A 22,981-nucleotide genomic window follows, 5' to 3' on the forward strand; every position below is an offset into this window, starting at 1 on the left:
CCCCCCCCCCTTTTTTATCTTATGTGTGTAATTTCCCCCCCTGCCTAGACCTGGTTAACCATTTCTATGAGCAGGTCCTCAATTTTTTACTTTGTCCCTACTTTCCTGTCGTAGCCCCATCTTCCCCCGGTGTCGACTCCATCCCCTTGCAGCGCACAGGCAGCCAGCATGGTCCCCAGAACGCCGCCGCGGCCACCTTCCAGAGGGCCAGCTACGCCGCGGGCCCAGCCTCCAATTACGCCGACCCCTACCGACAGCTGCAGTATTGTCCTTCCGTCGAGTCTCCGTACAGCAAATCCGGCCCTGCCCTCCCGCCCGAAGGCACCTTGGCCAGATCCCCGTCCATCGATAGCATTCAGAAAGATCCCAGGTAGGTACCGAACCTTTTCTTTTCCCGACCTTGATGCCTAAAGCGCTTGTCCAGCCTGGTACTGTCCCGGCGTTATTTCATTGACGTCCCATTGTGGCCTTTGTGTCACTGGCTGAGCGTTGGAGGGTTGACTCCGCGCTGGTTCCGTAACCTTTGGTTTGGTCTGGAGGAGGGGCATGGATCGTGGACCTCTAGTATGTTCTGTGGCCCTTCGGTCGGAGCATCAGCAGGTGCCGGACATGGGAGCTCTTTGAGAAGATCGGGTGCGGTTCTCTTGTGTAGACTGAAAATCGAGGGTTGGGGGCTTACGTCACCTGACTTCAGGTGGCACGGTCTGGGCGCTCGCTTGTCTCAGCGGGACCACGCTTTGTCCCCGTGCATGTGTTTCCTGGTGTCTGAGCGTCAAGCGGTCCATCTTCCAGGTTATACCGAAAATGGAATATTTAGAAAATCCGATTACCTTTATTCTTCTATGTCTGAAAGTAAACGTGAGGTTGAAGGAGTTCGGGTGTTGATAAAAACTCGGGCCTAATGTGTCAAAGAAATTCTTCTCACCGGGCTGTGTTTCTCTTGGCTTTCTTTTCTCCCGCAGGGGTGAGAAATTTAACGGCGCTCTGCTCGTGAAGTTGGAATTGGTTAAATGATGTTTTATTCATAGCCATTTGATTTATGCTGATAGAGTCCCATAAATATATATCTGCATCTGTGAATATTATAGACATGTCAGATTTTTGGTATTTCTTTATAGCCGGGCATGTCATTTGGCTCTGGTAGGATACTTAAAATTCGTCTCAAGGAATTTTTTCTGATAGAGCACACGAGTGCGTGTATCTTGTATTGGGTTTCATAGATTATTTTGTGAAAAGAAATCCCTCCTACAAACATAAAAGGCCGAATGGGACCGTTTTATGGGGATTTTTTGTTTTTTTTGTTTGTTTGTTTGTTTTTTGAGATAGCTACTTCAGCATTATTCAAACTGGCTTGGAGGGTCCGTGTTACATACTATATTCGGTGAAACCTCCATTATTATAAAAATAAATTGTAACAAATTCTCAATCTTAACTCCTGGAAATAAGAAGTATACCTGCATTTACATTGTGTAGTATCTGCTTATCCAGGTTTTTCAGTTTCAAAGGTCCTGAAGTCTGCCCCAAATCCTTAAGTACTTTCGGCTCATGTGGATAGAATGTTCTTCAGATAACACCTCAGCACTCTATTTTTAAGTAATTTTTCTCTACATGCTCCTGGAAACCTATAGAAATAAAGGAATAGGAAACACAGAAATCGCTAAATCGAAAAATACATAATGAAATTGGCATTGTTGTATTTAACATTTTCTGTTTAAATGAGGATAAACATTTTATCTCCGATGGAAAGGTTTTACATTTTCCTATTAGGGGAATTTGGCTTAATAAGAGGCCAAATTTATTTGTTTCTCAAGCCACAACTCAGTGCCTTTATTTTGTACTATATATTAAATGCATTTTATTTTATTAAATGCTGTATCCTTCCCATTTCATATTACTATCATTTTTGTAACATTTTTTCTTCTTTTAGTGAATTGTCATAGCTCTCTTACCTTCTTAAGTTACGGATTATAACAATTATATTTACTGCGTGCCTACTGTCAAACAAAGCAGGATAACCAGTAAAAAATGTTACCGTAAATAAGAGAATATTGGCTACTAATTCTTTGTATGTGCAAAATGTATATGCAAGTCGTTGCACTATATGAATTACAAATTCACTCTTGTTTTCAGGAATGCTAGTCATTAGCCTTAAATATGTGTAAAATCTGAAAAAAAAAATCATACCACCATCTTAAGCCCAGAAATCTCAACAAAAGGGAACCGTATCTGTAGAACCAGAGCTGTCGTGGTTCTGTTGAGACTTAATTAGTGCAAAAGGAACTAATCGTCCAGATCACGCTAAATGGATGGGGTTTAAAATAAAATAAAGCCGTAAGAGTTGTCTTAAAATAAGGGAATATGCCAACCTGTTCAGGTTTAATTGGCAGACATTTCAAATCTAAAATTCAAGTCCAAAATCTAATGCTTTTTTACGAGAAGATTTTTGTGTCTTCCATTGGATAATGAATTTTGATTGTTATCAGGTGACCAATACCAGAGCTAATAGGTTTAACCTCTGGGGTTCAAAATTGTTTATTTTGGCATTAGGACTTATGATTTACACTTTTACAATCTTTACGCTTCTTTCAAGCTTCCGATTTTAAAGAGAATTTGTAGTTTTATTTATCATTAAATACCAGACCCTCTAAGCCTCTGCTATTTTGAACATATGTTTCTAGCACATTGTAATTCTCAAAGTACCTTTACTTACCTCTTTGATGTAATTCTCCTTTGAGGAAGGAAGTGGATAGGTTTCGTGCTTTAAATAAACGGAGAACCCTCGTGGCAAATGGCATTGGCGATCACGTCGCCGGCAGGTGGGTGTGCGGGCGGGAACCCGCACTCTTAGGACACAGCACCATGCATTGGCATGAACAGTTTCCTTTTTTTTATTAAAAAAAAAAAAAAAGGAAAATGAAGGAATAGACTCCCATCTTTTTAAATTTTTTTTTTTTTTTTTCAGAAGGTGAGTGAATGATGGTATGGGCGTGTGTAGGAGTTTGGAGTGATAAAGGAAATGATACAGATTGCCTAAATCGGTCTCCTTGTTCTGCTAATTGCTTATTAGGTCTGGGTTCTTTGTCTTATTTTTTATTTCTTTGACTTTCTTTGCTAATACCCGCCTTCCACATCTTACTGCAGACCTGTGTGTTTTCTCTATGGAAGAATTTTAGTATTACTTGATGAGAAGTTTTCTAAAAAGTAGTGTCTTTTAACATAAGATTTTGAGATCAAGATAACCCCATTTCAGGGGCGCCTGGGTGACTCAGTTGTTAAGCATCTGCCTTCGGCTCAGGTCGTGATCCCAGGGTCCTGGGGTCGAGCCCCACATCAGGCTCCATGCTAGACGGAATGCCTGCTTCCCCCTCTCCCAGTCCCCCTGCTTCTGTTCCCTCTCTCACTGTGTCTCTTTCTGTCAAATAAATATATAAAATTAAGTTAAAAAAAGATAACCCCATTTCAGTCATTAGACTTGAAACCAGAGACTTCATTAGTTCTTAATTCATCTAGGCCACAAGATGTAAAAAATTGATTCTAAAAGCTTGGATTTTTCCTCGCTTGCTTGGCTCAGTCATATACAGTGGCAAAACTTAGGTCTTTTTGCTTTTAGGCTGCCCCCATGGTGTGCTCCAAGAAAGAATGCACAGATACCTTTTTATGCACAGATGATAAAATCTAATTTCCTTTTTAAAGTCAGCAACGAATGAGGAAATTTCCATATGTATACACATATATATACATTTTGCAACATTTGTCAAGAAGTTTTTATTTTTGAATTACATGTTATTTTCCATGAAATGTGAATTTCCTAAGCATTGTTGACACAGCTAATATATTTTCAATGCTATACCAAATGCTGAATTTTCTCAGCTATTGTTTTTAGACATCTAGGTCACATATAAATCTTAATATCGATTTCGGCTCAGGTCATGATCTCAGGGTCCTGGAATCAAGCCCTGCGCTGAGCTCTATGCTCTGCACATAATCTATTTGGGATTCTCTCTCTCTCCGCTTCTCCCTGTGCCCCTCCTCATCCTGGCACACGCGTTCTCTCTACATAAGTAAGTAAATAAATAAAATCTTAAAAAAAATAAAAATAAAAAAATGAAAGTACTATAAATGTTCTTGTCTATGAAAGGAAAGTTAGGACTTAGACATTTAGTGACAGAACTTAATGTGGTTGTGGATCGTAACAGGAATAGCGTCTCTTAATCCTGTTTGATTCATCACTTTCCAAGATAACTGTAGTTCCTGATGTACACCATCCCTAGAAATTCTGCAAACATGCTAAAAGTATCCAACTTATTATACACATGGTTTAAAGTTAAACTCCATCTTCTCTGTGTTATTCAATGTAGCAGAAATACACATGTTCAGTGCCAAACTGGGGCCCAGATTTGTAACCGCCTTTCTGTTGATGCCGTCAGATTTTAGTCCATAGAATCTTTTGTTTCAAGTCACAATATTTGAACAATAATATAAAAATATGCATTTTCTAAGGAATTGCCCAATTGCATTTCGACTATATTTTATCGGTTATTTTAAGATATTACTGAAGTTATTTTACTATTGGGTGTTGTATTAGTAAATGTTGTTTAGGTATGCCTGCTTATAAATATCTCGTCAGTGGGTAAGCCTAGATTAAGATTGTTTTCCAAATACTGTCTCTCCATTGCCCACTACAAAACCAAACATACAGCATACATCGAGAAACAAAATATACCTCAACAATGTTTTATAAAAGGTGAAGATTAGAAAAATATTTTTTTAAAACTTTCTTAAAGTTTAAAGCATTATTATGTAACTGAAGCAATATGGCCGAAGTGTTTCTAGTGAAGCAGTTACCTGGTTTTTTCATTGTCCAGTTCTCCTGAATGGTGAGATCTCTGGGGAGCTCAGTTTTCACTTCGACTGCTCTGTAATCTTTCATCTAACCCGGGGGGGAAATGCAGCATTCACAAATCAAAGACCATCAGAGGGTAAAGAGCACTTGGAAGCCATTTGCTCAGTGAGACTAAAAGCAAGCTTATCAGCTGGCCTGGCTGTCTCTCGCCACAGGCCACTCACCATGTCTTGAAAGCATCTTATTAATTCTTTGAGTAACTCGAGCCTTGTAAATTAATTTTATATTGACATAAAATTGGCACCTCTTCTAAGCTCCCACCCTGATCTTCTTCCTGACCTTTGAAATCACGTGAGAATTCCCCTACCCCTTTGCTCCAGGACACCCCTCGAGGCCAGTTCCAGCCCCTCTGCAGGACCCAGGCCTGCTGTCCCTGTGCTCATTGCGTCTCCTCCCGAAGCAGTCATTTCCGGGACCCTCGTCTGGGCGTCGTGCAATGGCCTTGCGGTCGGCTCCTGCATCCCAGAAGTGCAGGAAGGGAGCACGGGTTCCCTGGGGGCAACCTAGGCTCCTACTACGTTTCCTTGGGAGTGAGATGAGAATGATGTCGGTGGCAGTGACGACGAGAACCATGATTTTAAAAATAAGCAATATATTTTATACACAACATTAAGCATTTTTTGAATATTTATTTGATTTTATTTAAGTTTTTGTTTAAAATTCCAGTTAGTTTGTTTACATTCCAGTTAGTTAACACACAGGGCACTATTAGTTTCCGGTGTGCATTATGGTGGTTCAGCACTTCCGGGCGTCACCCAGTGCTCATCACAAGTGCCCTCCTTTGTCCCCGTCACCTATTTGCTGCCTCCCCCCATCCGCCTCCCTTTTGGTAACCATCTGTCTGTTCTGTATAGTTAAGAATCGGTTTCTTGGTTTGCCTCTCTCTCTTTTTTCTCTTCTGCTCATTTCCTTTGTTTCTTGAGTTCCATATATGACTGAGACGTGGTATTTTTCTTTCTCTAACTCACTTATTTTTCTTTGTAGTATACTCTCTAGCTGTATCCATGTCCTTGCAAATGGCAAGGTTTCACTTTTTATGGCTGAGTAATATTACATTGCATATACATACACCACATGTTTTTGATGAGTGGTCATAACTGATGGACACTTGGGCTGCTTCCATAATTTGGCTATTGGAGATAATGCTGCCGTAAACATCAGGGTGCATGTATCCCTTTGAATTAGTATTTTTGTATCCTTTGGATAAATACCCAGCAGTGCAATTGCCAGATCATGGGGTAACTCAATTTTTAACTTTTTGAGGAACCTCCATGCTGTTTTCCACAGTGGCTGCACCAGCTTGCATTCCCACCAACAGTGTAAGAGGGTTCCACTTTCTCCACATCCTTGCCAACACCTGTCGTTTCTTGTGTTGCTGATTTTAGCCTTTCGGACTGGTGGGAGGTGAGAGCTCATTGCATGTTTGATTTGCATTTTCCTGATGCTCAGTGCTGTTTAGCATGTTTCCATGTGTCTGTTGGCCATCTGGATGTCTTCTCTGAAGAAATGTCTGTTCGTGTCTTCTGCCATTTTATATTGGATTATTTGGTTTTTGGGTGTTAAGTTTTATAAATTCCTTATGTATTTTGTACACTAGCCCTTTATCAGATATGTCACTTGCAGATATCTTCTCCGGTTCTTCAGGTTTTGTCTTTGGGTTTTGTCAATCATTTCCTTCACTGGGCAAAAGCTTTCTATTTTGCTGAATTCCCGATAGTTTACTTTTGGTTTTTTTGTCTTGGATCAGGAGACATAGCTAGAAAGAAGTTGCTATGGCCAATGCCAGAGAAGTTGCTGCCTGTGTTCTCATCAGGATTTTTATGGTTTTAGGTCTCACATTTAGGTCTTTAATCCATTTTGAATTTATTTTTATGTATGGTATAAGAGCAGTCCAGTTTCATTCCTCTGTGTGTTGCTGTCTGATTTTCCCAACACCATTTGTTGAAGAGACTGTCTTTTTCCTATTGCGTATTCTTTCCTAATTATTGAAGATTAATTGACTGTAAAACAACATTAAACTTGTTAAACACTCATTATTTAATCTAATTATCCCTAAATCCCTATGATATGAATCTTTATAATGCCCATTCTACATCTAAGGAAACTAAGGCTCAGAGAGCTGGAAATTGAATCCAGGCCTGTCCGAATTCAAACCCTATGTTTATAACTTCCATGAATATTGATATCAGTATTAACTTTACAATGAAATAAAATGCAGTCTTTTCACATGTGAATTCTGAAAAGCTATGAATTAATGATACTTAACCTTGAATTTTTAATTTTCTTTTTAACTTAAGTGAGGGCTTTACTTTTACTTCTTGTTGGGTGATTACATTATTCAATACTTCAGAAATCTCTGCGTCCCAATTTTGTTACCCAGTATAACTACTATAATGCACTGCTCCATGTCCCTTGGAAGTAAGGAAGACACACATGTATGTCCTCAGCAAAGTTTTATCAAGACATGGCTGGAGCTGGCCCAAGGGGAGAACCTTATAGCTCTCATTCCTTGGACTCCTCCCTCCACGTCTATTGGAAGGCATCTGTGCTCTAGGTAACTTTCCAGTCATCCATTCTAGGATCCATTCCATAGTCACCCATCCATTCTAGGATGAGCTCTGTAGGTGTAGGGACAGCATGAAAAAAAGCTTCATTTTTTAAGGAGCTTTCAAAGCTACACGAGAGAGAAAGGCATATCTAGAAATGACTGCAGTGCCCTGGGTAAATAAGATGGACACAATTAGAGAAACATGTTGGAGAAACTGAGTGTTTGGAACACACCTTGAGCAAGGGGTGATATTTACATAAATGTGGTAGGAAGTTTTGAGGCAGAGATAAGAGTTGGAAAGGAAAGCGGGGGGGGGGGCTGATGATGGAGGGGCAGGGCCCATTTGAAGCTCTCAGGCCTTGGGTGGGTTGGGGGTATAGAGGCTCCGGTGAGAAGCGATCTCTGAGTATTACCATCCACCCTCCCAATCAGAATGGAAAATTTGCTTGCATCCCCAATGCAGATTTGTTCCTTAGAAACTATAAATACAGTGTATGAATTTCCCGTGGCTGCCTTCACAAATTTGTCACAAACGGAGTGCTCACACCAACAAAAATTCATTCTCTCGTGGTTCTCGAGGCCAAAAGTCCAAAACCAAGGTGTTGACATGGGCCCCAGGCCCCAGGGGACAGTCTGGCAGCTTGCAGACTGGCTGTCCCCTGGGTCGGGGCAGCATCCCTCCATCTCTGTCCCAGTCCTCACACCTGGTCCTCTCTCTCCTGGCCTCCTCTCCATGTCCTGTAATGACGCCCGTCATTGTGTTCAGGGTCCACACCAACGCAGCATGGCCTCCTCTTCCTTATATCCACCAAAACCCCGTTCTCAGAGAAAGTCACCTTCTGAGCTTCCACAGAGACATGGATTCTGGGGGGCCGGGGAGGGACCTTCTTCAACCAACTACACGTGCTTTAGTGCACACTTACACTCTTTACCTTTTGCAATAGTTGTATACCAAAGCTAGAACTTAAGACAGGCTATGTTAAAGGTAAAACAGAATTTTTCAGGTTGGCTCATGGTCTTCATCAGAAAGACACTTTCTTCGGAAAGAGCAATATGGCCGGACGTGGACGGTCTCAGTGTGTCACCTCTGCTGTTACAGCTTCAGATGGCCGGTGTTCACCGCTGCAGGTATAGAGATGGGTGAGCCGAGCTATTTTCTTGGCTTTGGGGCATGCTTGAGTGCCATGTTGTGAGAGTTGTTTTCAAGCCAGATAATATCATCCAAAACTTCACTTGGGCCAACACACCCCAACAGCTGCAGAGGGGCCCTGGGTGTGGGGCTCTTTGGAATCATTCCTCATATGGGGAGGGGCCCATGGTCAGCTGCCTCAGTAAGGCAGACTTCCTGCCTCAACCCCCAGCCCACCCCCGGGCCCTCTGCCCCCCACCCCCGTCACCAGGACATCCGAAGTTGGAAACATGGCAGAGGGCAGAGAGACGGGCTGTCTGGTTGGAAGGACGGGGGAGGCCCAGGAGCTGGGAGGCCAGGCTGGAAGGGGTCCGGTGAGCCCAGAGCTAGGAGGCTAGGAGTAATTGAGAGCCCGGCTTTGTAGCAGGAAACAGAATTGGAAGATGGGAGGGGAGATTTCACTGCAGAAGGATTTTTTTGTTTGTTTATTTTACAAAAGTCTCCTTTTCGGGATCCCTTTTATCAGTTTAAAGGAAAGCAATGTTCCCACACAGTACTTGCGTGTGCCAGTATTGATTTTCCCACCGCCCAGAATGCTCATTTTGCCTCCTGTCTGAAAAACCACTTGTAGAAGTTAACAGCTGCATTTTTACAACAGCAGCTCATTCCTAGTACCGCACCCCTACCTCGTTTATACCGAAGCACCTTCCGGCCAGGGCCCTCGGTGACACTGTGCGGTAAAGAGGGATGAAACACCGGCAGTCGTGACCAACGAGCAGCTGTGCCCAGAGTACTAACGAGTTCATTATTAACAGAGCGCTGATCAGTTGTGGTGGCGGAAGTCTGTTTCGTGCTTTTCTGGAGTACAGGCTTGACTCTTGAGAACCAACCGCTTCTTTCCCCTCCCTCCACGTGCTTTTGGTGAAACAGACTCTGCCCCAAGTTCAAGGATCAGCAGGCAGCCGACACCCTGCCGTGAGAGCTGACTACCTGTAGGGCCCCCAGCCAGTAGCCAGGCCTCCGGGTGTATGAGAGTCTGGGGAACCCATCTCTAAAGCAGCCCACATGCATTCTGGATGTCCCTCCCTCGTTTGGGTCAAAAAGCCAAACCCAAGCTAGCTAGAGCTAGCAAATGGGAACAAAAGCTATTATATACGTTCTTCTCTGTGAAGTTTTCTGCTGTCCCCTCCCTCCGCCCCCTGGCCCCTGGCCAGTCTCTCTGGAGCTGGCTCTGATGGGAAGAGCCCTGACCCGGTAAGAGAAACCAAGAGAGGAGAGTGATGGAGTTAGTCCAGTTAGTCAGTCATTTCTCAAGGACTGTCATCCTCTGCTCTGGGGAGGGTACTGGTACTCCCAGTTATGCTGTATAGATTATGGGTCTGGGTACACATAGATTCTGTGTATGTCTGTAGACACAGGTAGATAAAGTTTGTGGGTATACACATACACACACACATAGTACAAGTGTATATGTACAAATTATCTGTTTATTGGCTCTGCACATATTTATCCAGAGATAAGACTTACAGAATTTCCATAAGCATACACCATTGTTACTGTGACAAAAGACACACAATAACAAGGGACTGATTTTCCTTCCTATCTATCCGTCGTGGGTCTGCTCTCTCCGTCCCACGCTTTGCTTTTATTTTGTTTTACCACCTTTTTTTAAGTCATTCTAAAAATATTCCATTCTTTGGAATATCATATCCCATTCTTCAGAACCAATGGAATGGAATTTGGAACCAATGGAATGGAATATGCCATTGATATTCCATTGTTGATATCAATGTCGATAGAGTGTTAAAAAATGGAAACTATAAATTCACAGAACCAGAGAAACTCAAGATTTGTTTCTTTTGCCAAAATATGGATTCATCAGAGTAGCTATAAGAACCTTGAAAAATGCATTCTGGTTGTTTGTGTATGTATGTAATAGGCATGCATGAGGTTAAGCTCAGCCTTTTGGAATTACGCATCATTTAAAGTGCTCTATGCTTCTCAGAGAACTCAACTCATTCTTGTGTGTGTGTGTGTGTGTATTTTTTACATTTTTTTATAAACATATAATGTATTTTTAGCCCCAGGAGTACAGGTTTGTGAATCGCCAGGTTTACACACTTCACAGCACTCACCATAGCACACACCCCACCAAAGTCCATAACCCCACCTCCCTCTCCCAACCGCCCTCCCCCCAGCAACCCTCAGTTTGTTTTGTGAGATTAAGAGTCACTTATGGTTTGTCTCCCTCCTGAACCCATCTTGTTCCATTTATTCTTTTCCTACCCACCAAGCCCCGCATGTTACATCTCCACTTCCTCATATCAGGGAGATCATATGATAGTTGTCTTTCTCTGATGGACTTATTTTTTTTGCTAAGTGTAATACCCTCTAGTTCCATCCATATTGTCGCAAATGGCAAGATTTCATTTCTTCCAATGGCTGTATAGTATTCCATTGTAGATATATACCACATCTTCTTTATCCACTCATCTGTTGATGGACATCTAGGTTCTTTCCATAGTTTGGCTATTGTGGACATTGCTGCTATAAACATTCAGGTGCATGTGCCCCTTCGGATCACTACATTTGTATCTTCAGGGTAAATACCCAGTAGTGCAATTGCTGGGTCATGGGGTTAGCTCTATTTTCAACTTTTTTGAGGAACCTCCATGCTGTTTTCCAGAGTGGTTGCACCAGCTTACATTCCCACCAACAGTGTAGGAGGGTTCCCCTTTCCGCATCCTTGCCAGCCATCTGTCATTTCCCGACTTGTTAATTTTAGCCATTCTGACTGGTGCGAGGTGGTATCTCATTGTGATTTTGATTTGTATTTCCCTGATGCTGAGGGTTGTGGAGCATTTTTTCATGTGTCTGTTGGCCATCTGGACGTCTTCTTTGCAGAAATGTCTGTTCATGTCCTCTGCCCATTTCTTGATTTTTTGTTCTTTGGGTGTTGAGTTTGCTAAGCTCTTTATAGATTTTGGATACTAGTCCTTTATCTGATATGTCATTTGCAAATATCTTCTCCCATTCTGTCAGTTGTCTTTTGGTTTTGTTAACTGTTTCCTTTGCTGTGCAAAAGCTTTTGATCTTAATGAAGTCCCAATAGTTCATTTTTGCCCTTGCTTCCCTTGCCTTTGGTGATGTTCCTAGGAAGAAGTTGCTGCGGCTGAAGTCGAAGAGGTTGCTGCCTGTGTTCTCCTCAAGAATTTTGATGGATTCCTTTCTCACATTGAGATCCTTCATCCATTTTGAGTCTATTTTCGTGTGTGGTGTAAGGAAATGGTCCAGTTTCGTTTTTCTGCAAGTGGCTGTCCAATTTTCCCAACACCATTTGTTGAAGAGGCTGTCTTTTTTCCATTGGTCATTCTTTCCTGTTTGTCGAAGATTAGTTGACCATAGAGTTGAGGGTCTATTTCTGGGTTCTCTATTCTGTTCCATGGATCTATGTGTCTGTTCTTGTGCCAGTACCATACTGTCTTGATGACGATAGCTTTGTAATAGAGCTTGAGGTCCGGAATTGTGATGCCACCAACTTTGGCTTTTGAGGTCTTTGGCTATTTGAGGTCTTTTCTGGTTCCATATAAATTTTAGCATTATTTGTTCCATTTCTTTGAAAAAAAATGGATGGGATTTTGATAGGGATTGCATTAAATGTGTAGATTGCTTTAGGTAGCATAGACATTTTCACAATATTTGTTCTTCCAATCCATGAGCATGAAACATTTTTTCATTTCTTTGTGTCTTCCTCAATTTCTTTCATGAGTACTTGGTAGTTTTCTGAGTATAGATTCTTTGCCTCTTTGGTTAGGTTCATTCCTTGGTATCTTATGGTTTTGGGTACAGTTGTAAATGGGATTGACTCCTTAATGTCTCTTTCTTCTTGTCTTGTTGTTGGTGTAAAGAAATGCAACTGATTTCTGTGCATTGATTTTATATGCTGACACTTTACTGAGTTCGTGTATGAGTTCTAGCAGTTTTGGAGTGGAGTCGTTTGGGTTTTCGACATATAGTATCATATCATCTGCAAAGAGTGATAGTTTGACTTCTTCTTTGCCGATTTGGATGCCTTTGATTTCTTTTTGTTGTCTGATTGCTGAGGCTAGAACTTCTATTACTATGTTGAATAACAGTGGTGGTAAAGGACATCCCTGCTGGGTTCCTAACCTTAGCGGAAAAGCTTTCAGTTTTTCTCCATTGTGAATGGTATTTGCGGTGGGTTTTTCATAGATGACTTTGATAATATTGAGGTATGTGCCCTCTATCCCTACACTTTGAAGAGTTTTGATTGGGAAGGGATGCTATATTTTGTCAAATGCTTTTTCAGCATTGATTGAGAGTATCATATGGTTCTTGTTCTTTCTTTTATTAATGTATTATATCACATTGATTTGTGGATGTTGAACCAACCTTACAGCCCTGGAATAAATCCCACTTGGTCGTGGTGAATAATCCTTTTAATGTACTGTTGGATCCTATTGGCTAGTATTTTGGTGAGAATCTCATCTGTGTTTATCAAGGATATTGGTCTGTAATTCTCTTTTTTGATGGGATCCTTGTCTGGTTTTGGGATCAAGGTGATGCTGGGCTCATAAAATAAATTTGGAAGTTTTCCTTCCATTTCTATTTTTTGGAACAGTTTCAGGAGAATAGGAATTATTTCTTCTTTAAATGTTTGATAGAATTCGACTCGTTCTTAATTCAAAGAACCTCCCCTTTTTTTAAATCTCCGACTTATCCTGCTATAACTGTGCAAACCCTATTTCACTTTTAGCATATCTCAATTAATCAATCCTCAAAGCCTTCCTTGTTGACTCCACTGCATGCAAAATCTGAAATCCCCTTTGGTCATTTCATGTACAAACAAGTTTTAATATTTTCTCATGATGTCTTTTTTCTTTAATTTTATTTATTCGTTTGACAGACAGAGATCACAAGTAGGCAGAGAGAGGAAGAGAAGCAGGCTCCCTGCTGAGCAGAGAGCCCAATGTGGGGCTTGATACCAGGACCCTGAGATCATGACCTGAGCCGAAGGCAGAGACTTTAACCCACTGAGCCACCCAGGCGCCCCTTTTCATAATGCCTTAAGTTACCTTTCTTCACCATCTGACTTTAAACATTTCATCGAGGACAAAAAGGGAGCATTCGGAACTTTATTGTCTTACAAGGCAGGTGGTAGTTGTCTGCCACTTTGTAACTAATGGGAATTAATTTTCGTTGCTTCTTGAGATATTTTGCAGCTAATAGCGCTCATTAATTTGGGGGTACTGACATCGATAGAGATAAAATTAGCATTTTATAGTAAGAAAGATACATTTTAAGCTGAAATTTCCACTTCTCGTGATACATTCCGGCTTGACAAATCTTGTAACCTAAATTCTTTTATGGGCTGGTGATCATGTTCCACCGTCTGAGCTGGATTGCTGAACCAAGTATGCTCTAGAACCGAGTAATTTTATTCGGAAGAGTAGGAGGACAAAGAGGAGGAAGACCGAAGAGAAGAAGGACAAGAAAGAAACTGAGTGGGAAATTCAGGAGGAAACGCTCTTGCAATACACAATACATACTAAAGTGCATCTCATTGAGAGATGAAATGTGTGTCCTCACTTAAAATTCCATCCTAAAACATGGCCCTTGGGCCACGTGTTTTGGGATCCTCTTGAGAGAGGAACCCACTGTACCAAGAAAACTCTGGGCCGAATATTTGCAGGCCGGCCCCTCAAGCGAGGGCCTCATTCTCCCCTCAGCTTCTCTCTCCTGAAGGATGTCACAATGAGACCAGGATGTTTCCTGTCAACTTTGAAACCTGGTACAGTGATCCCCAACATTTTTGGAATTTGTACGCTAGTTCCATTTCTAAAGAGCTGCAAGGTACCACTGTAGAGTGGCCAGTCTCCTACTTTGTGAATGGTCTCCTCCATCCACTGCTTAATACGTAGGAAAAGCCAACACGGAATAACCTTAGAATATAGGATGGTGTTCTCAGTCAAATAAAATGGGCCTTATTTAAAAAACCAAAGTGGTTTGTAAATAGATGTTTGACAATCAGTGGCTTAGGAGCCGCAGTGAGAAAGAAATCACTTCTCTGAACACACGAGCAGTAGAAAATTAGCTCAAGATACTCACGTACCTCTCAGTGAAGGTAGGACAGAGATCCTGGCTCTTTGCCTTACTTTGCTATAGGTACTACTCTGAGTATATTTGATGCACAAATGAATGACTAGAATGAAGGTATTTCTTCTGAATATTTTCACATACTTCAAAGCTGCAGTAGTATGCTAAAATCATCATTTCTGAAAAATCTCCAGGTAGCTAGCACCGTCTCTGGAATGATCAGAAATAAGGTTTGTGGTAACCAGCGCCCAGTGACCCCCATCTCCTGGTGGCTCACACCTTCGTGTGATCCCCTCCCGCACCAAATCCAAGCCGGCAGCATCCCGCAGGAGTGACAGTGTGTGACTTCTGTGGGTAGGGAAGCCAGTTCAATGTCCTAAGGCATTTAAGCAGCCCTGCAGAGAGGCCCCTGTGGAGGGGAACTCACATGTGCATGAGTTTTCTTCCAAGCACGTGACTGCCCGTGCCCTCATGCCTTTGGGCTTCCGGCTTAGATCCTAGACATCGTGGAGCAAGGACCCATCCCCCCTGCTGTTCTTTGTCTGGAACTCCTGACAAAGAAACTGTGAGATCATAAATAATTCTCATTTTTAACTACTGAATTATGGGATGATGCGTTATGCCTAAGGGGATTGGTCATCTCACCACGGTCCGCTTTCCTCCCAGTATCTTGTGTGAAACTCCCTTTCCCCTTTCTTGTTTAAGAGAAACAAGCCAGGGGCGCCAAGTGACTGAGTCAGTTAAGTGTCTGCCTTCACTTCAGGTCATGATCCCAGGATCCTGGGATTGAGCCCTGAGTCGGCCTCTCCCTATGCCCCTGCTTCTCCCTATGCCCCTCCCCCCACGAGTCCTCTCACTGTCTCTTGCTCTTTCTCAAGTATATAAAATTGTTAAAAGAAAAAAGAGCCAGACAGCGGAAACAACCTAAGAGCCTCCATCAACATGAGTGGGTACACGTGCAGCACAGTATCAGGCAGCCTCAAGAAGGAGAAATCCTGCCCCAGTCCCCAGCGCGGATAAAACCTGAAGACATCAGGCCAGGGAAGCCAGTCACAAATGGACAGATGCTGTATAATTTCACACAGGAGGTACTCAGAGTCCTCAAAATAACTGAGACAGAAATTAGGATCATGGCTACCAGGGCCTAAGAGGAAAGGGAAATGGGGAGTTCGTGTTTAATGAGCACGGAGTTTGCATCCAGAATGATGACGGCTGCACAGAAATGGGAAGGTCCTTAATGCCACTGAACTCTGTGCTTAAAAAGGTCGAAATGCTGAATTATATGTACACCTCACCACAACAAAAAGAGCAAAAAGGAAATGGAGAAAGGAAAGAGCCAACTAAAGGCTGTGCAGGTGGCACTCCTGATATCCGGATACTAAGGCCATTCAGAGTGACAGCAGGTGGGCGCCACAGGGAGGAACACCGAGCAGCAGTGGCCCTGGGGACCTTGAACATGACTGCTTTCAAAACAGCGCCTTCCGCAGCTCCGGGGCAGCTCAGTCAGTTAGGCATCCAGGTCTCGAGTTCAGCTCCGGTCCTGAGCTCAGGCCCATGACCAGGCTCCGCGCTCAGCAGAGAGTCTGCTTGAGATTCTCTCTCCCCCATCCCTCCTCCTGTTCACATGCGTGCTCTCTTTCTCTCTCTGAAATAAATAAATAAACAAATAAATAACCTTTAAAATAAAAACAAAACATCCCTAGTGCCCTCCACTACTTTATGGGCTCTCAGGCCCATTTTTAACATTTATTTTTTCATTTTTTAAATTTAAATTAAATTCACCAATGCATAGTACATCAATTAGTTTCAGATGTAGTGTTCCACAATTCGTCAGTTGCCTATAACAGCCAGTGCTCACCCCATCCCGTGCCCTCCTTGATGCCCGTCCCCAGTTACCCCATCACCCCTCCTGCAACCCTCAATTTCTTTCCTAGAGTTAAGAGTGTCTCATGGTTTGTCTCCCTCTCTGACTTCTTCCTGTTCTGTTTTCCCTCTCTTCCCTTATGGTCCTCTGTGCTGTTTCTTATGTTCCACATGTGAGTGAAGCCATAGGATAATCCTCTTTCTCCGGTTGACTTACTCCACTCAGCATAACACCCTCCAGTTCCACCCATGTCCTTTCTGATGGCTCAGTAATATTCCATCGTGTGTGCCTGTGTGTGTGTGTGTGTGTACCACATCTTCGTTATCTGTTCTCTCAAGCCTATTTTTAAGTGGAACATATACCGCATCCTACCCCATTTATTATTTGCCAAATATGTTACCTACATTTTATTTAATCTCTTGTCCACATTTTCTTATGATTAAATAACATAAACGTTACCTAATATATTAGCTATCAGACTTTGTTAAAATAATGAATGTGAAGTACCTTTTTCAATGAGCTGACACAGTATTATTCCATATAATAAAAATAAATGTTAACATTATTGAGAACTAGTGCTTTGTGGTGATCAGTTTTAAATATTTTCATTCATTTATTCTTCCATTCAACAAGTTTCTTTTGAGTACCAGCAGCCAGCCTGGCAGCAGCATTCCGGATGCTAGAAACTTTCAGACAGGAGATGAGCTGGCAATATTAACTAGGACAGAAGGAGGAGATTATGTCATTTAAAATCATATAAACTTAAAACTAAATCAAATTTAAATGAAAACTATCTGCTACGTTTTATTAAAAATTGCCCTTAGTAACTCATTCTACGAGCTCCTGCATAATTCTGTTGTAATAACCTCAGGCTCTCCTACCGTGTTTTTTCCTTTCAGAGCCCAAGTTCTATTTCATGACTTTTACTGGGGTTAATTTCCTCTTGCACTGAAAATGAAGGCAGTAACTCACCCCTCAGAGGCCCTAAATCGGGAAGCCTTCAACCAACGTAAAGAAAGCAGACATGGAAAAAACGTCCTGTTTCTCCCAAGAACCAATAGTATTCCTGTCCCTATTTCTCTTTGACAAAGAAGTCTGCTATATTTCAAGCCAGGCCATTTTATATTAGAAAAGAACTCATTAAGATAAGTGGCAATTAACATCTACGCCACAATAAAAGGGCTTCTGACATTAAAGAAGAAAATATAAAACATGGGCTCTTTTAGATAAACCAAAATGTTTCTGTAGGGGGCCTCGCAATGTATTTGCTGTGCTTTGTTTTGAAGATTACTAGAACATTAACAGATTTAAATTTGCTGTAAATCAGCTTCAAAGTACCAGGCAATATTGGTGATATTGTAGAAGTGGCCATCAGGAGGAATATGCAGACGCTGGGCGTGTCTGCTTTGCAGTGCACAGAGCATGAACATGCATGCACGTGTGTACACACACACACACACACACACATGTTGGACCTGCTCTGTTTAAGTAGCTGCCAACCCTTCCACTGTTACCCATTAGAAAGGAGTTCCTGTTGCTTTAATAAAAATGAAGGCAAAGCTTGCAACATATAGCAGGACCCCCCATACCTTGGCATGGAATGTGCAGATTGTCCAAGCCGTCTACTGGAGTGCTTGTATGTCACATGCAACATGAGCTCATTCCCCAACAGGAGAACTTACAAACTGCTACAAATAAAACTGCGCTGTGGTGATCGCAGTCAATAGGAGCTTGTAAGCTTCTAGAGGGCTGTGGAAGACACAGGAAGCTGCCGCCACAGCCTCAGCCAGCAGGTCTCATTGAAAAACACATCACGGAGACGGATACAAAAGCTGCTTTGGGGCCACAGCAGGAACTCTGAGCAGGGCACCGGGACGTGTTCGCTGGTCCCTCGCACAGGGCTTTGCAGTGTGGGATCTTTCTTCCCCGTCTCTTTGCTCCTCTCCTTCGTGTCTCTCAGCACTCACTGCCAGGGACGCTCGTGCCCCAGCTTCTGCCCTTCTGCCCGTCTTCTCTCTGCATCTCTCTCCAATTGTGGGTCACTCTGCAGTACCTTGAAATCAAACTTGCTCAGGATGGTTGTTTTAGAATGAAGTAGGTATCCCCACCCCACCCCATTCAAATGTTGAAGTCCCAACCCCCAAGGACCTCAGAATGTAACCGTATTGGAGAGAGGAGTTCACTGAAGAGATGATTGCATTACAAGGAGGCCGTCGGGTTGGGGTCCTACTCTAGTATAACTGACTGGTGTTCTTCTAAGAGAAAGGACCACGTGGGGACAAAGTGAGGAGGTAGCCATCTACAAGCCGAGGAGAGAGAAGCCTTGGGAGAAACCAAACCCACCGACACCTCAACCTTGGATTCCTGGTTTCCAGAATTGGGAGAAAAGAAATGTTCAGGCTGTGGTAAAACTTTCTAGCACCTTCTGTAGAGCTTTGCCATCTAAAGTGTGGTCCAGGACCTCGGTGCTGGTTAGAAGTGTACATACCGCAGAGGGATCTGTATTTTAATATGACGCCAGATGATTTCTGTGCACATTAAGATCTGCATCACTAATCTATAGTGAGAAACTTTTCGCAAATACCACATCTGCTTTATTGCAGAAGTTAGAAATCAAGCCTTGACATTAAGGTGCTAGTCATATCTGACCTTATGAACGGGCTTTTTATTACATGGTAAAATTGGTGCCATGATAGGATCATTGGACTTTTGCAGACTTTGAGTTTTCTTGTATTTGCTCAAAAGTCTGAATTTAGGAACACAGGTGTCGAATACAGTTGATAATGTGAGCAGCAAAATGTAAACCCACTTTTTACAACATCACAGTATAGATTTATGAAAATATCACCTACTTTTTCTTAAAGTTCTCCACCAGGATCGATTCCCCTTATTTTTTATTTTTACAATAATTGTATTACATCTTTATCATTCTGCAATTTTCTTTTATTCACATAATTTGTCTTGCTGGTGCTTTCTGTCAGAACATGTAGACTGACTTTATTCATGTAACCACTGCGTCTAAAGCGTGAGATGTAACACGACTTATGTCATCACTGTCTCGTAGGTTGTTTTCACAGACTCATTTCGGGGAGCATTTTCTTTTGGTCATTTATTATCTGAGTATTGGAATTTATGAGAGGCTGTTGCCCCCTTTAAAACGTCAAAATTTTCAGTTTGTCTTTCAAAGATAATCAGCATCTCTGCCCCTTCCCCAACCATAGCCAGATCCCCGTAATGTCTCCTTTTTTTTCCTGCTGAACCTGTCTCAGCGAACAGAGGTCCTCGGAACAGATCCTGCCACCGTTGCTCAGACTTGCTCAGAGCCTTGATCTTTCGCCTCTCTTTGCCCTTGACCTCTGTCAGATCTAATGCAATGTTCAGCCACATCGGGTCCCTGACTCACTTGAGTGGATGCATCTCCTTCGAGCCTGCGATCCCTCAACACTCGTAGCTCTTCGTGCTCCGTCGAGAGCCAGGAAGAGCTTTGATGGTGTCTCTGTGAGTGCTCCGTGCAAACGAGGAGGGCACACCCAGGCACGCTCAGCCTTGCACACCTCTCTGGCATGGGGACTGATTCAAGACCCTTCTCTGTGGCCGAAGCACATCCCAGAGGACGCCCCAGCCTCACAGTGCAGTGTGGAGCTCTTAAAAATGTAGAATCCGGGCCGCCTGGGTGGCTCAGTGGGTTAAAGCCTTTGCCTTCAGGTCAGGTCATGATCCCAGGGTCTTGGGATCAAGCCCCGGGCTCTCTGCCCAGCAGGGAGCCTGCTTCCCTTCCTCTCTCTGCCTGCCTCTCTGCCTACTTGTGATCTCTGTCTGTCAAATAAATAAATAAAATCTTAAAAGAACCAAGATGCCCTTCAAGGGACGAATGGATAAGGAAGATGTGGTCCATATACACTATGGAGTATTATGCCTCCATCAGAAAGGATGAATACTCAGCTTTTGTAGCAACATGGATGGGACTGGAAGAGATTATGCTGAGTGAAATAAGTCAAGCAGAGAGAGTCAATTATCATATGGTTTCACTTATTTTGGAGCATAACAAATAGCATGGAGGACAAGGGGAGATGGAGAGGAGAAGGAAGTTGAGGGAAATTGGAAGGGGAGGTGAACCATAAGAGACTACGGACTCTGAAAAACAATCTGAGGGTTTTGAAGGGGCGAGGGGTGGGAATTGGGGGAACCAGGTGGTGGGTATTAGAGAGGGCACGGATTGCATGGAGCACTGGGTGTGGTACAAAAACAATGAATACTGTTACATTGAAAAGAAATTAAAAAAAAAAAAAAAAAGAAAGAAATGTACTTAGAAATAGGGAAAAAAAATGTAGACTCCAAGACCTACTGCCCAGAATCTTCACTTTAATAAGCTATATGCATGTCACGTTGAAGTTTCAGGAGCCCCAATCAGAAGGTCGGTGCCGTCCAACTACTTTCTTTCTGCCTCATTAAGAAAGCGCCTTAATATTTCTCACATACAGTTGCAGAGGTTGCATCCCCCCAATGAAGAATCTGGGGTTTAGCTATTAGGGAGCATGGGGCCCTGCAGGGTGGGGCCACATGGCTAAACAGAGCCCTGGGGAGGGAAGAGAGAGAAAGACTCACCTGGAAGGAGGTGGTAGTTTCTTCTCTCTAATCATGATGCTTTCTGGGCCTTGGAATTGCAGTCGTATCCCCCAATTCTGGGCCGTTGGCTTTCAGGCTGAGATGGCGTGTCCCTGCAGTGAGTTCACTGAACATTCCAAGGCAACCAATTTCAAGACACTCATTTTTCGCCAACATCTATCGGCTCTTTACCCATTCTGCCTTGTACCCTCAGCTCTCACGGTTTCTCATCACCTTCTCTACAAATAAAGGCCAGCCTTCTCCTCATTCAGAGCCTCGTGGCTCATTTCTATGAACCGAGTTTCTCCATCCTTGCATCTATAAAAGCCAGCAATAGAAGGATTAGTCCTGACCTGTCTCATTCTAGCAAAACAATATTCACTTGTGGATTCATAAACTTAATTTTTAAAACCCCACATCCATCTCATTAAGGGATGCATTTCCATAAAATCGTGTTTCATGTTTAATAGTAACCTATCAGATTTTGTATGTATCAGTAACCCCCTGTTTTGATCAGTTGTGTCCTGACAACACCATAATGAATCAAAGCAAAAGAAGAAATTCACAGTTAGACACTCATGGGCATAGAATATAAAGGATAGAGGTCATCTGTGTAGGGCGGATGTGTTTATGTGTTGTTTTTTGTTTGTTTTTTAAGATTTTATGTATTTATTTGACAGAGAAGGAGAGACACAGCAAGAGAGGGGTCACAAGTGGGGGGGCGGGGGGTAATGGGAGAGGGAGAAGCAGGCTTCCCGCTGAGCAGGGAGCCTGACTACGGGCCTTGATCCCAGGACCCCAGGATCATGACCTGAGCCAAAGACAGATGTTTAACAACTCAGCCACCCAGGCTCCCCTATGTGTTGTTTCAGTGAAATATCAAGGTGCTCTCTTTTAATCTCCAATAGATGGTTATTTTAAAGAGAAAGACCATAGAGGTTTCTTCAACAACAGAGAGTGCTTCGTAATCTCAATTTTATTGGGTCAAGCTCAGAGCCTTTTATTAAGCCTGCAAAGGAAAATAAAACTTCTGAAGACTTCCATTAGGCTTGACCCCTGAACCAGTTTCTCAGAAGAAAGGAAATGCCTAGTGTCGGCTCTTGTTAAACACTAGTTCAGGCAAAGAGGGTGAGTTCTTGTGCCTCAGACTTTGATTTCCATTTAAGGCTTTCACTCTTTAGAAAAAAAGGATCATGTGTTAGTTTGAAAGCTGGAAAAATTAAACTTGGCCCCGAGTTTTCTGAGAAATCAGCACCCATTTCGTAGCAAATTTCAGAAGCAAACTATTTTAGCCGCAAAACAAATGGTTTCTTTCAATTAATACACAGCAAATGAGGATGTCTGGAGTTCTTTTTAAACAATGGGCCAACTATAGTCTCCCCATCCTGTTACCCTCTCCATGGGCACAGCAGTGGCAGGCTGCCCTCCGGCTGAGAAGTGTGGGGCATTGCATCTTTTCAAGAAAGCCAGAATTCTCCCCTGCCAGTAACCTGATGTGCCCCTAGCCCTGTTAGGAGAGCCACCATTTGAGTTTTCTCATCGTTGTGAGAAAAAAGAGAAGCATAGGGAAACAGTCCCAAATCCTTCCTAGACTGTTAATGCCCGTGGAGAGAACGCTTTCTTTCTGCGATCATGGCAGTTGATGGGAAAATGCTTGCTTTCTGTGATCGTTGCAGTTGATGGGAAAAGTCTCTTCGGTAAGTTGTAACAACAGAAAAGGGCATGCAATTGCTTTTTAATATATGCTCTGTACAGTTTGTATACTGTTTCAAGTGGCAGAGAACGGCGGGCAGGCTGTCACTTAGAAAAGGTTGG

The 22,981-nt window shown here is 42.7% G+C and overlaps 1 protein-coding gene across 4 annotated transcripts in view; it reads left to right on the plus strand.

Annotated features, from left to right (window-relative positions):
- CTNND2 (catenin delta 2) overlaps positions 1-22,981 on the plus strand; it is a 906,151-nt gene that overhangs the window by 565,236 nt on the left and 317,934 nt on the right. For all 4 annotated transcript variants that reach the window (XM_044233797.1, XM_044233772.1, XM_044233780.1 and 1 more), the window contains one exon: positions 115-370. In XM_044233797.1, coding sequence (XP_044089732.1) covers positions 115-370 — 256 coding nt within the window. The remainder of the gene's footprint in view (positions 1-114; positions 371-22,981) is intronic.

Source organism: Neovison vison, chromosome 1, assembly GCF_020171115.1.
Source record: "Neovison vison isolate M4711 chromosome 1, ASM_NN_V1, whole genome shotgun sequence".
Lineage (NCBI taxonomy): Eukaryota > Metazoa > Chordata > Mammalia > Carnivora > Mustelidae > Neogale > Neogale vison.